The sequence below is a fragment of the Dipodomys spectabilis genome, unplaced genomic scaffold (assembly GCF_019054845.1).
Source record: "Dipodomys spectabilis isolate Male_0828 unplaced genomic scaffold, ASM1905484v1 ptg000480l, whole genome shotgun sequence".
Taxonomy (NCBI): domain Eukaryota; kingdom Metazoa; phylum Chordata; class Mammalia; order Rodentia; family Heteromyidae; genus Dipodomys; species Dipodomys spectabilis.
The window spans coordinates 1542936-1556208 of NW_024871157.1; the positions used below are offsets into that span (position 1 = coordinate 1542936).

Consider the following 13273-nt stretch of genomic DNA (forward strand, 5'->3'; position numbering starts at 1 on the left):
CAGACAGACATCTTCCCAAGTAGGAGCACCTAGGACCCAGAATTTTTTTTATTTTTTTTAAAGCCTATTCTCCTGAAGTGGGGACAATTTAGGAAAAGAAGCTATCTGGCACTGGAACAAGCTCTTCACGAACTCCCTCACTCCAGCCCCACAAAACTGCTTCCATGCCATTCCCCCATAACGCGGCCAAGCCCTCCCCGCTCCAAGATGTCACTCGATCATTAAAATAGTGGAGCCAGCGCCCTCAGACACACAGGGCAGGTGGTCTCCACCGCCCAGGGCAATCGCCAGCGGCACACAAAGCAGGTGGGGGGGAGGGGGTCGAGGGAGCTGGGTCTACACCCCCTTTCTGGTCGTCCCAGATGCCTGGCCCCCGGACATTGGAGGGGAGGGCCCGGAGGGAGGGAACGAGAAGCCGGAAGAACCCCAGCGCTGCTGACCAGGGAAGAAAGAGGCCAGGACGGCAGTAGCTCTAGCCACGTTTGGGGACCCCCAGGCCCATCAATCCTCCCGCGCCCCAGGAGCCGCTCGGGGCCCCCGGGCGTGAGGTCCCGGGCTCCGGCGGCGGCGGGCCGGGCCCCAGGCCGGCCGGGCCCTACCTGTAGGCCAGGGTCATGCACTCGAAGAGCTTGGTGAGCGAGGCGTCGATGGACAGGTGGCAGGAGCTGGTCTTGCCGAAGCTGTAGGTCTGGCACGTCTGCTTGTTGACCGTGTCGAAATCGTAGCCCTTCTTGGGCGGGTGCTCCCGGTGCGGCGACGACACCATGAAGTGGCCGCTGTGGATTATCTGCTGGCGGCGCGGAGGCTCTTCGCGGCCCGGCCCGGCGCGGGGCAGCACCGGCGCGGCGCTCGCGTGGGCCCGGGCCGAGGGGGCCGCGCCGGAGGCGGGCGGCGGGGACGGCTCGTCGGTGTCCGAGTCGTCGTCGTCCTCGGGCACCCGAGGCTTGAGTAACACCGAGCGGACGCGGCTGCGGGGCCGGCGAGGGGAGCACATGAAGACGTCGGCGGCCATGAGGAGAACCCGGCCCGGGGCATCCCCCGGGGCCCAGCGCGACGCGGACAGGCGAAGCCGAGAGGAGCCGGCCCGGCCCGGCCCTCGCGCGGACTGTCCGCGAGCGCGCGGCGGGGCGGGGCGGGGCCGGAGGGGGAGGGCGCCCAGCCCGCCGTGACGTCACCCCGGCGTCTCGGCCAATCGCACGCCCGCCTCGGCCTCTTAAAGTCGCAGGCGAACCTTCCCTTAAGCAGGCGGACAAAAAAAAAAAAGAAAAAGAAAAAGAAACCAGAGGCCACGCCTCCGTTCCGCCCTACTCTCGCTCTCCCACTCCCTCCCCGCAGGCGAGGGCGTGGCGAGACCCAGGCCCCGCCCCTTTCCTGCTTGGGGGAAGGGGAGGAGTCGGAGCTTCTGGTCCCCGCCCCCTGCCCCGCCTGGCTCCGCCCCTGCCCTGGGAGAGCGGCTCGGGGCGCTGCCGGGGGCCTGGCCGGCTCCGCCAGCGGCGGGTGCGGGTGGGGTGGGAGGGAGAGGGGTGTGGGTGAGGGTGGGGCTCCCTCCCCAGCCGGCTTTCCTCGGCCCGGCCCGGAACTGAGGTTCAGAGCTTCTTCCTGGTTTGCGCTCTCGCGGGCGCGGGGGTTTGAACGCGGGCCCCGCGCCGTCCCGGGCCTCGGGGCTCTAGGCCCGCGCCGTCCCGGGCCCTCGGGGCTCTAGGCCCGCGCCGTCCCCGGGCCCTCGGGGCTCTAGGCCCGCGCCCTAGCACCGTGAGCCACCGCGCCACTGATGGCTTTTCTTTTCCCCGTGGTTCTTTGGAAGACCAGAGTCTCACAGACGTTCCTGCCCGGGCTGGCTTCGAACTGCCATGCTCAGCTCTCAGCCTCCTCAGTAGCTGGGATTGCAGGCGTGACCGCCGGCGCCCGGCTCCTTCCCGGTGGGCGTGGAGGTCACTGTCCCCATTTTATAGATGCAGAGATGACGGTCGAAACCCGGAGGTGGGGATTTCCCTAAGGCTCTGGCCGGACGAGAACATCCCCGGGGCCAAGTGAGGGCGTCCTGGGGCCAGAGAGAAAAGGAAATCGCAGTATTTTTGAATCACTCAGTCTGGGGAATTGGAGCCCCGCTGCAGTTCAGCTTCCTTCATTTAGTGCTCAGGGCTGGAGGGCTGGGACCCCAGGCGGGCCACCCATCCTGACAACGCTGTAACTGGGTAGAGAGAGATGGCAGGTGAGAAGCTAGCTGAGAAAAGGAAACCCTGAAGCTCACCTCACTCTGTATTTACGAATAATAATAAGTTAACACCCAGCTGCTACCAGAACCATTGCCTAAGGGCTGCGGGTTGCCAGACAGCAAACCCAAGCACTTTCACACAGCTCCAAAAGAACCCAGGCCAAGCCAGCTGCGGAGCTCATGTTTGTAATCTCAGCTACTCTGGAGGCTGAAGTCTGAGGATCGTGGTTCAGAGCGAGTACTGGTAGAAGAAAGTCCATGAGGCTCATCCCCAGTCACACAGAGAGGGGGAGAGCGAGAGAAAGGCAGGCAGCAAGGATTCTTTTTTCTTTTTTTATCTTTTTTTGGCTAGTCCTGGGGCTTCAATTCAGGGTCTGGGCGCTGTCCCTAGCTCTTCAAGGCAAGCACTCTACCACTTGAGCCACAGGGCTACTTCCAGTGTTCTATTGGTTTATTGGAGATAAGCGTCTCAAGGTCTCTCCTGCCCAGTCTGGCTTTGAATCTTGATCCTCAGATCTCAGCCTCCTGAGTAGCTAGGATTACAGGAGTGAGCCACCAGCGCCCTGTTCCCAGTAAGGATTCTTTAACTCCTGTTTCCTGCAGTGAGGGCAGGAAATGACTTGTGTTGGTTTTTTTTTTTTTCTCCCAACTTTAACCTTATGCTAAACAAATGCTTGCTAACACTTTCACCCCGTGGGACTCTCCTCTCTGAAATGCTTTTCATGAATGGGTCTCAAGAACCTATGGGAATCTGAGGGAAGCCCTCATCCATTCTCGGTGACACGGTGGCTGTCTGCCTCTGGACTCCAGCTCCTACTCTTGTAAGTAGTAACTTAAAAGGTGCTTTTGCTGGGTCCTAGGGGAATGAGCTGGAAGGCCTCCCTGCCCTGCACCCGTGTCCTTGGGTCTGAGCTGTTCTCTATTCTTGGCTGCCTTGCCCTTGCACTCACCTTGGGCTCTGGGAAGAAAGAGAGGATTCTGTGAGGAAAGCGTCTGGGGTGGGAGGCAAACTCTCAGATAGGCAGAACCTTCTTATCATGGCCAGAAAAACAGCCCCAACTCGGGAGACCCCGAGAATTCCTCCAGGTGGTCTTCACCACCACTTAGATAAGGTCACCCAGACTATTTTAACTACGCATATCTTTCTAATCCCAATTTCACCCCCTAGTTCTACTCATCTATTCTCCCACCCAGATGGCTGGAGATGTGCTGAAGTACCGTCTGCCCCCCCCCCCCCCCCCGCTGCCTCCGGTGCCTGCCTTACAATAAACCTCCCTTCGCCCTCCGCTGTCTCTATTGGGCATCTGGGGGCTGGTGACTAAACTTAACTTGGGACTCCTGGACTTTGGGCTTAAGGTCTAAATATCTGATTTATCTCCAACTAACCAGCAAAAGACCAGGAGTAGAAGTGTGCCTCAAATGTAGACCAGCCTTGAGTAGAAAAGCTAAGCAGGCGCACAGGACCTAAGTTCAAGCCCCAGTACTAGCTTGTGCACACACATACACACACATTAAATAAATAAATAGCGGTAGCTATTTTAAAATGTCAGCTAAAACAGTAGCTGGAGCCTATATAGCCAGCTACAGATGAACCTGAGGCGGGGAGGCTCAAGCTCCAGTACCAGCACTGAATAAACGGGTCTGGGAAGACCAGCATGGCGGCACATGCCACATCCCACCACTGGGAAAACGAAATCAGGAGAATGGCACTGTACAACAAAAACTCCTCCAAAAGAGGAGGAGAAAGAAAGAAAGGAAGAAAGAGAGAGAGAGAGAAGGAAGGAAGGAAAGAAGGAAGTTAGGAAGGAAGGAAGGAGGGAAGGAAGGAAGGGAAGGAAGGAAGGAAGAAGGAAGGAGGGCAAGGGTCCTGGGTTCAGTCCCCAGCAAGGAAAAAACAAAACAAAAAAGATCATCCTAAGGACTTACGTACAAGTGATTGAAGTATCATCAGGATCAATGAAGATGTTATAGCCCCCAATATAATAAAGCACTACATCAAACGTTATAAATGTATTATTTATTGATTAGGGTGCCTTGGACCTAGAATTGAGTGGGGAAAAATTGCCCCTCCTCCTTCTACACCATGAAGTAAAAGGGAGCAAACCCAGGTCTCCAGTGTGCTAGGCACGGTCTCAACCATTCAACTACACCCCCAAGCCTTAGCACCTGTGGTCTGCATGTGCCGCAGGCCAGCAGCGGGCTGCGCTGGGCTCGGCACTCACTCCCAGGCCCAGACTGACTGAACAGCCTGAGCTGGGGGAGGAGAGTCAGTGATTCAGAGGTAGTGGATCAAATGGTCTTTCCCAGAACCAGAAGTGACATGTCAGCCCTAACAGCTCACTAGCCACAAAGAATCCACGGCCCAACCCAGTCATAAAGGAGCCAGAACGTGCAATCCGGTCATGTGACTGGAAAGTCCATTGCTGGAAATCTTGGGTGAATGGCACTGAAGACTCTATGTCAGAGTCTCCCATCTTGTCAACGCGGGGAAAGACTTGTGGCTCACACCTGGAATCCTGAGGATCCAGGTTTGCAGCGCAGTGCGGGGTGGGGGTGCTGGGAGATAAAGCCAAGGGACTCTTATTTCCAATTAACAAACAAAACACTGAAAGTAGAGGTGTGGCCCAACCATAGAGAATCAGCCTTGAGAGAAAAGCAAAAGGAATGAGAGGCCTTGAGTTCTAGCCCATTCTGTGCCCTTTAACCAAATAGGCTACGAGGGTTCCTTTTTTCTTCTTCTTTTGTTCTTTTTGCCAGTCCTGGGCTTAAACTCAGGCCCTGGGCACTGTCCCTGAGCTTCTTTTTCTCAAGGCTGGCACTCTACCACTTGAGCCACAGTGCCACTTCTGTCTTTTTCTATTTATGTGGTACTGAGGAATCGAACCCAGGATTTCATGCATGCTAGGTAAGCACTCTACCACTAAGCCACATTCCCAGCCCTAGGGTTTCATTTCCTTTATCATTCAAACTTTTTTCCTAGAGGTAGTTAATGGCTACTTCACTTTTTTTTTTTTTAATTTGTTTACCTTTCCGATTTGTTTGGTTTGGGGTTTTTTGTTTGCTTGAGACCTACTTTGTTAAGTTACTCAAACCAATCTCAAATTTAAGGTCCTTTGACCTCAGGATTACAGGCATGTGTCATCATGTCCAGCTTCTTCTTTTCTGATTTGATTTGGTGTCATGAGTGAGGATATAAAAATTAAATTACATTTCTCTCCTCTTTAGGCATAGGGACTGTGCTGCAGTCTGGACTCAAGCCTTCATACCTGCCAGGCAGGAGATGTCATTTGAGCAATGCCTCCAGCCCCCCCCCCCTTTTTTGCACTTGTTATTTTTAGCTAAGTTCTCAGTTTTTGCCCAGGGGTACACTTGAACAGCATTCGGTCTTATTTTAGGTTTCCCATTGTAGCTGCAGTGACAGGTACAGATGCTACTGTCCTGTGTATTTCAAGTCATCAGCAGATTGCTCATACCACAGTGTAAATACATGTAGAGAATTGCTCTAGTTTACTGTTTTTCTTTTTTTTTTGTCTTTCATGAGCTTGAATTCAGGGCCTAGGCGCTGTCCCTGAGCTTTTTTTTTTGCTCAAGGCTAGCTGGTAGTTAATTGGAGATAAGAGTCTCACCAACTTTCCAGCTCTGGCTGGCTTCTCACCATGATCCTCAGATCTCAGCTCCTGCGTGGCTAGGATTACAGGCGTGAGCCACCAGCTCTCAGAGATAGATATATCTATATCTATATCTATATCTATATCTATATCTATCTATCTATCTATCTATATGGTCTTTTTGACTTAGTTTCAGGCAAGTGTTACCAAGAGTTTAAACCAGGCCTTTAATTTTTTTTTTCTTACAAGTTTTTCTTATTTTCTGGGTATTCCTGTTTCATTAAAGAACAACCTGTTCTTGTTTCACGGATGCAGTGTTGACTTTTATCTCTCCCAGAGTAATATGTTTGGTTTATTGCAAGTTATCTTTTGCTTTCTGAGTACATTCCCCCCCCTCGCCCCCCCCCCCTGCTTTCCCTCTTCCTTTTTTATTTTTCTGGTGCCAATATTGGGACTTGAATTCAGAGCCTGGGTGCTGTCCCTTAGCTTTTTTTTTGCTCAAGGCTGGTGTTCTACTACTTGAGCCACAGCTCCACTTCCAGCTTTTTGCTGGTTAATTGGAAACAAGTCTCACAGATTTGGCTCTGAATGGTGATCTTCTGCCTCAGCCTCTGAAGTAGAGTTCAAAGATTTACACTCATTTGTTATCTCACCACACCCAGTTTAGGATTTTCTTGAACTGGGAGAATGACTGACAAGCCTGGAACCTTATTTCCCCAGAGTAGCAGGCGGGGCAGGAGCAGGTAACCCAAGGGCCTGGCAGCTCTCCACAGCCCCCACCGCTCCCTGTCGCCGCAGGCTGGTTTTATTTCCCTTACTATCTGGGTTGCTGCAGGTGTTTGAATCTGAAATCCCTGCTAAGCCTCTGGATCAGCTGTGTGCCCCGGAGTGGAATAAGTTGGTGGAAAGTCTTCCTCCCCAGGCTGCAGGGAAAGGTGAAAATGGCCGAACAAATTTACTGGGGACGTGACCCAGGTGAGAGGTAAGAAGGAAGGGGCTCTGGGGCCGTCTCTCACAACTTAGAACAGTTGAACTGATTGCTAGGGTTGCCTTGAGGATGGAAGCGAGAGCTGCGCAAATGGCAAATGGCTTTCAACAGACTCTGTGACCCTCAAGTTCACGAGGGTTCATTTTATTTGTCTTGTTTTATTGAGGGATAATTGACAGTATAGTTTTAACATATAGTTCCAGGGATTTTGACAAGAGTGTCAAGTCATAATCCAGCTAGGGAGTCATTCCAACACCAGCACCCCCCCTTCCCCCCCTCCATCCCTCCCCTGCCCTGGGTAGGAGGGCCCTCTCCCACCCAAGCCCTTGGCAGCCACTGACATCCGCCATGCTCTTATTGCTTTTCCAGGGTGATATATAAGTAGGGTTTTTCCGAGGAGGAGTAGGGGTGTAACCAATGAAAGTGTGATTAGCCAGGAAGCCTGGGGGCGTGGCTCAAGTGGGGGCAAGTTGGAGGCCAGAGTTCAATACCATCAAAAAGGAGGAGGAGGAGGAGGAGGAGGAGGACACAACAACAACAAGAAAGGGATCTCCATTGTTGGTAGTTCACACCTGTAATCCCAGATAATTAGGAGGCAAAGATCTAGAGGATCTTGATTAGAGACCAATTTAGCCCCCTCCCCCCCCAAAGTTACTGTGACTTCTATTGTAACAAACAAGCTAATAAATAAGCTAGGTGTGGGGAGTTATGCCTGTATTCCCAGCTATGCAGGGAGGGGTAAGAGAATCACAACGGATGGAAGGCAACATCTTTTCTGTGCCTTTCTGCCCTCCACCCATTTTCTTGGATGTCGTAGCACTTGTGCAAATATTTTGCTGTTTCCTTCGTTTTTGACAAGGAAGGATGCTGGCTTTTTTATCATTGCATTCATATATTGGGGTTACAGGTCTTTTATCAGAGGATTACCTGCCAGTCTGAGACTTAGTTTTTCCTTCTCTTGCTTATAGCCTTTTCATCTTGCAGCTGGTGCTCTACCACTTCAGCCATGCCTCTAGTCCAGTATTTTGCTGGCTAATTGGAGTCTTGAGAACTTTCCTACCTGGACTGGCTTTGAACTGCAATCCTCAGATCTCAGCCTGCTGACTAGCTGGGATTCCAGGCGTGAGGCATCACGGGGTGCTGGGCTTGTTATGATGATGATTGTTATTGTCAGGATTCTTGGGGCTGAGGGGATGTTCTCACTGGCAGTTGAGCCCCACCTGCCAGATGTTGCCCTCTAACCTGGGGGGGGGGGAGGGGGAAGCAGGGGCGGGGGGAAGGCAGGGGAGGGCGGCCTCTGGCAGACAGAGGAGTTTGTTGCTGGCTTCGACCTCGTCTGTCTTCCTGAAATCTCCTGCCTAAAACAAACCATGAAGGGCAGGGGAGGCCGTGCGGTCTGGCAGCGTCCCTTTGAAAATAAACAAGTGCAGACACTGAAAGGCAGCCGCTACCTCTGGGGAGAAAGAGTTCAGGCCGGTGCATCCGCTGCGCGTGGCTGGGTAGCTGGAGTCAGGCAGGTGGGACACACAAAGCCAAACTGGATCTGATGCTTCGGAGGAGGGTGCTGCCCCACGCTATGCCCCCCCCCACCCCTGCCCCCGCCCCCCCAGCTACCTACTATGGAGCAGGGGGCCATGAGTTCTGGGGGTGATCAGCCCCCACCCCAGTTTGCACACCGATTATCTTTTTTTTTTGTCAGTCATGGGGCTTGAACTCTGGGCCTGGGTGCTGTCCCTCATTTCTTCAGCTCAACACGAGCGCCCTACCATTTGAGTCACAGCACCACTTCCAGTTTTCTGGTGTTTTATTGGAGATAAGAGCCTCATGGACTTTCCTGCCCGGGCTGGCTTTGAACCGTGATCCTCAGATCTCTGCCTCCTAGGTAGCTAGGATGACAGGTGTGAGCCACTGGTGCCTGGCTACATACATCCTGTCTTCTGGGAACAGCACAAACACAGGAAGTAGGCAGTAGATAGGGACATGGGGGGGGAGGGTAAAGAAACTGATGAGTGTGGTTTTGGGGGAATTTATGGAGATAGAGTAATTTACATTTTCTTTAAATTCACCCACTTTAAATGTACAATTCAATTTTTTTTTTTTTTTTTGCTATTGTCTTGTTTCTGAGACAGGATCTCACTAGACAGCCAGCATGGCCCGGACGGCCCCTTACTCTTCTTGTCTGATTCAAGTGCAGGGGTTACAGATGTGGGCCCCACCCCTTGAGTCAGTTATGCTTTCCACCACAGGGGAAAGCATAGTCTAGGGCAAGGGTTACAAATGTTCCCCAAGGGCTGTATGAAACGTCTTTTCAACTCTGGGGCTAGAGTTTTTGTTGCCATTTCTCAGCTCTTCAGTACTATGGTCAACTTGGAGGTGATATGGAAATAAATGCATTTGGCTGTGCTCCAATTCTATAAAAGCTCTGGGTGGGTGTGATTGTGTGTGTGTGTGTGTGTGTGTGTGCGTGTGTGTGTGTGTGCCTGTACTGGGGCTTGAACTCAGGGCCTCACACTCTCCCTTAGCATCTTCACTCAAGGCTGGTACTGTACTACTTGGACCACATCTCCACTTCTAACATTTTGCTGGTTAAGTGGAGATAAGTTTCTCAGATCTGTCTGCCTGGGCTGGCTTCAAACCACAGTCCTCAGATCTCAGCCTCCTGAGAAGTGAGTATGTGAGCCACAGACCTTTATAGGAACTTTTCCCATACCTCCCTGGCCTCTGTTTTACATTCTGTGTAGTGGGGGAGGTGGATTGTCTGCTCCCAGCCGCCATGCTGGGCCATGAGGAGTCAAATGTACTGTCACTGTGAGTGTCCCTGGGATGCGCAGCTCAGTTAGGTCCACCAAGAAGAGAGAGAAAGCCACCCATGCCACTCGGAGCATCTGTGGGAACCAGTGTCCCAAGGGAGACAGGACCCCAGGAGAGACCCTGAGAGGGAAGCAGGGCTCCGCTGGGGCCTCGGGCCCTGGGGGCTGGAGACGCACCGGGAGCAAGGAAGCCCATGATCCCAGAGCATTAGCCGTGGACACAGAACAGGAACGCAGCCCGCTCACGGCAGCTCTTCCTTTCTTACTGTTGAGCAAGCCAGTCCTGTGAGCTGTGTTTTGTCCAGCGGAACTTCCCCTATCAGGAGCCGACAGGGCTGAATGACCAATTCCGGTACAGACTCTGCAGTGTGTTGGAAAAGACTGGAAAGGGGGAGAGGCAGGCAGAGCCACACGGATGGGCCACTCTGGCCAACAGGGAGCCTTGGCCAGCCGCCCCAGAACTGCCTTGCCACCCCGCCTGAGGAGGCTCACCAGGCCGCAGCAGGGTTTTGGCTGGAAGAGGAAGTGAGTACCAAAGCAGAAATTAAAAAGAAAGAAAATCCAGGCAGGAAGGAGGGCCAAGAACAGGACAGAAGATTCTGGTTCCAGCCAGGACTTGATGCCCGGAAAACAACACAAGGCTGCCATCCACCAGTGGCTTCCCCACACTCCCAGCTCCCAACTCCCAACCTTGAAGGCCAGAGCCTCACATCCAGAATGCAGCAAACAAGCACCACACCAGAGCAGGCCTGGAGAGTGCGTGTGTGTGAAAGTGGGGGATGGCTTTTGTCTAGCTATTTTTATAAGCTTTCTGCATGCTAGGGCTGACTGCACACAAGGGTGCAAGGCACGCACCCTATTACTGCGCTCTACCCTGGATCCCAGGAACAGCTTTCAGAGTGGGGCACTGGCTGGTCATATTAGCTACCCAAGGGTGACCAGTGCCATGCCTACCTGTCCCGTTAGAGCAGCGGTGGCTGGCCTGGCACCCACTGGTGCCTGATGATGGCAGATACCAGGGCAATTCCCCAGGCGAGCAGTCTGGATGTGTAGCCGCAGCTGTGCAGCGCTACGGCAGCTGGGAGGGGACATTTATCCCACGCTTCCTCCTCTTTATACTGTAAAACTACAAAAACAATGTACTCGTGGTTTGAGTTATTTTTTTTTATTCTCCGAAATGGAACCATTGTACATTGTACAAATCGTATCTACTGGATGGAATAAATAAGTGAAAAATTATACTGCTGTACAACACGCCAAAAAAAAAAAAAAGACCTTAAGAGGAAAGAAACAACAAATCAAGGAACGGTGAAAATAAGGTCTCATATACCTCTAACCAGGTCCTTGGCGGTGAAGCACATTCCGAACCGTGACACCACCCTACAGATCGGCCCAGGGCCTTCTGGGTGACGGGTGTTAAGTGCCAGCACTTTGTGGAATGTGTAGCCACAGCTCCCCCACTTTCAAGTTTTTTTCGGGGGGGGGGTTAAGTTTGCCCTGGGAGCCCTTGAGGCCACGGGGCCTGATGTCCACGGAAGGCATTTGCTTAGGACCCCCGCCCCGGCCGGGCCGGCTGAAAGGTCTTCGGTTCTGTGGGGGGAGCGGGCGAGGGGCGCAGGGGCGCGGGCAGCGGCTGCAGCAGGGAAGGAAGCACATAGGATTCTGCAGTCTGACCATTCCGCGTGGAAGGCCTTCCCGGCCAGCATGGAGGGCAGGGCTGCTGGCACTTTGCCTGGCGTGGCCGGGGATGGGGCCACCTGGTCCCCACCGCCAGCCCATTCCTACCTTCAGGCACTTCAGAGAAAAACGAATGACAGCCTGGGCACGAGGCATCATCACCTGCGGCCCAGACTCCCGGACTCTGCCAGCCCCCCGGCCTGTCCCGGAGGAAGGCGGCCCTGGGCCGGCCGCGGCTAGGGATGGGTGTGTTGGCTCCCCTGGCAGCCCTCTCTCTCGTAACCTTCTCATTTTCCAAAAATAAAAATAGTTAAACAAAAAGAAATAAATATCCTCATTTCATCTTTCGTCAAAATGGAGTTTCGCTGCAAAGAAAAACATTGCCCTAGCTCTCTAGGATCCAAAACTGCCTTGACTTGACCTTGAGATCCTTCGGAGGTCGCGTGTCTCCCGGCTTCCTCGGCCAAGATACACAGCAGCTCCCCGCAGAACTGACCGCCCCACGGGCCAAGTGGACAAGTACAAGGATTTTTTTTTCCTTTAAGACAGAAACCTTTCAGCATTGTTAACTTTAACATTGAAGATTTTCAAAGTTTTTTTTTCCCTTATTTCAGGAGACATTTCGCATGAGGTATTTGAAATTCAGGAACATTTTGATTCTTCTTGAAGTGCAGGAAATAGATAAGCTCCCTTTAAAATTAAAAAAAAAAAATCGAGGAGCTTCACCCTCAGAAACTCTTAGAAAAATGGAACCTGGCTGCGGGAGAGAAAGATCCACACATCAAAGGTGGTACCTGCATTATGCACCAATTAGCAAAACAAAAACAAGAACAAAAACCAGAACCCACAGGCCCCGCCCCCACCCCCAGTAACACAACAACTCAAAAGGGAGTCAGAACTCCAGTGCAGTAAAGAAAGCTTAGGAAAAGGCTTAAAGGTCTGAGGAGTCTGTATATTCATTAAAAGCAAACCGGGCCTCAGAACTCAGCAGTCAGGCGGTTCCACCAGGGCCCTGGGTCTCCACCGGCGCGAGCCCGAGGAAGCCCTCCCCGCCTGGCCTGGGCGGGATGGGAACGGGAGATCCGGCTGCTCCTTTCTGGAGGGTGTGCAAATCTTTCCAGTTCCTCTGTGCCTGGTTTTGGGCCTTTGAGGCCCAATCTTCAAGGCCGGCTCCGCGGCAGCCGGCGGCATTGGCGGCGCTGCTAGGAATGAGGCTCTGGGGGGTCAGCACAGGACGCGGGAGCAAGAGGGCTTGCCGGCTGCAGTCTTGCCCGGGGAGCGGGGCAGAGGCAGCAGGTTTCCGTGGATTTGAAATCCACGCAACATCTGTCCCTGTGAAGTTCAGCACCAGCCATTCCTGCCGCCCGCCTGCCCGCGCGCCCCGCTGCCCCAGCCCCGCAGCCCCAGCCCCGCAGCGTCTGCGTCTGCCGCTGGCTAGCTCAGCCAGAGAAGCCACTTTGTCTTCGGAGGCCTGGGAAAAAGCAGGGCTGGGTGGCGGTGATGGTGGGGGAGGGGGAGGAGGGGAAGCGGGAACAGAATCTAAGGGCTCTGCATGCCCTTCTGGGCCACCCCGCTTGGGCCCAGGAGGTCAGTCCTTGGGGGCTGGGCCTCACCCCACCCAGGGCTCAGGGCAGGCCCCAGCAGCACCCCCTGAAATCAAGCCAGCCGAGGGGCACCTGCTCCACCGTGGCTCCACCCCTGCCTGTTCCACGGGCAGGGGGGGAAGAGGGGGGAGGGAGGGGGGAGAGGGGAGAGGAGTATGGCAGTTGCCGCCTCAACCAAAAGGAGGGCGCATTTTGCAAAAAGAGATGCAAAAAACCTAGAGAACATGCCAGAGGTCACCTCAAGGGCACAAGGCACAAAAAAAGAAAGCGGAAGGAATTGGTTGAACAGTGAAAAGCCCCGGATGAAAAGCGAATTCCTGATTGGTACCACCCTCGCATAGCTTATTTCGTTAAATAGAGACGGGGAGGGG

The 13273-nt window shown here is 53.6% G+C and overlaps 1 protein-coding gene and 1 long non-coding RNA gene across 2 annotated transcripts in view; one reads left to right on the forward strand and one right to left on the reverse strand.

Moving 5' to 3' along the window:
* Positions 1-1097, reverse strand: part of LOC122098487 (MLX interacting protein) — a 35127-nt gene extending 34030 nt beyond the window's left edge. Inside the window, exon 1 of the mRNA XM_042668930.1 lies at positions 600-1097. Within this exon, the coding sequence (XP_042524864.1) occupies positions 600-1012 (413 nt within the window). The 5' untranslated portion in view covers positions 1013-1097. The remainder of the gene's footprint in view (positions 1-599) is intronic.
* On the forward strand, positions 468-13185 carry LOC122098489. The gene is made up of 3 exons (XR_006145744.1): positions 468-480; positions 7212-7219; positions 13034-13185. It is a non-coding gene; the product is annotated as an uncharacterized LOC122098489 (long non-coding RNA).
* The last annotated feature ends 88 nt before the right edge of the window (positions 13186-13273 follow it).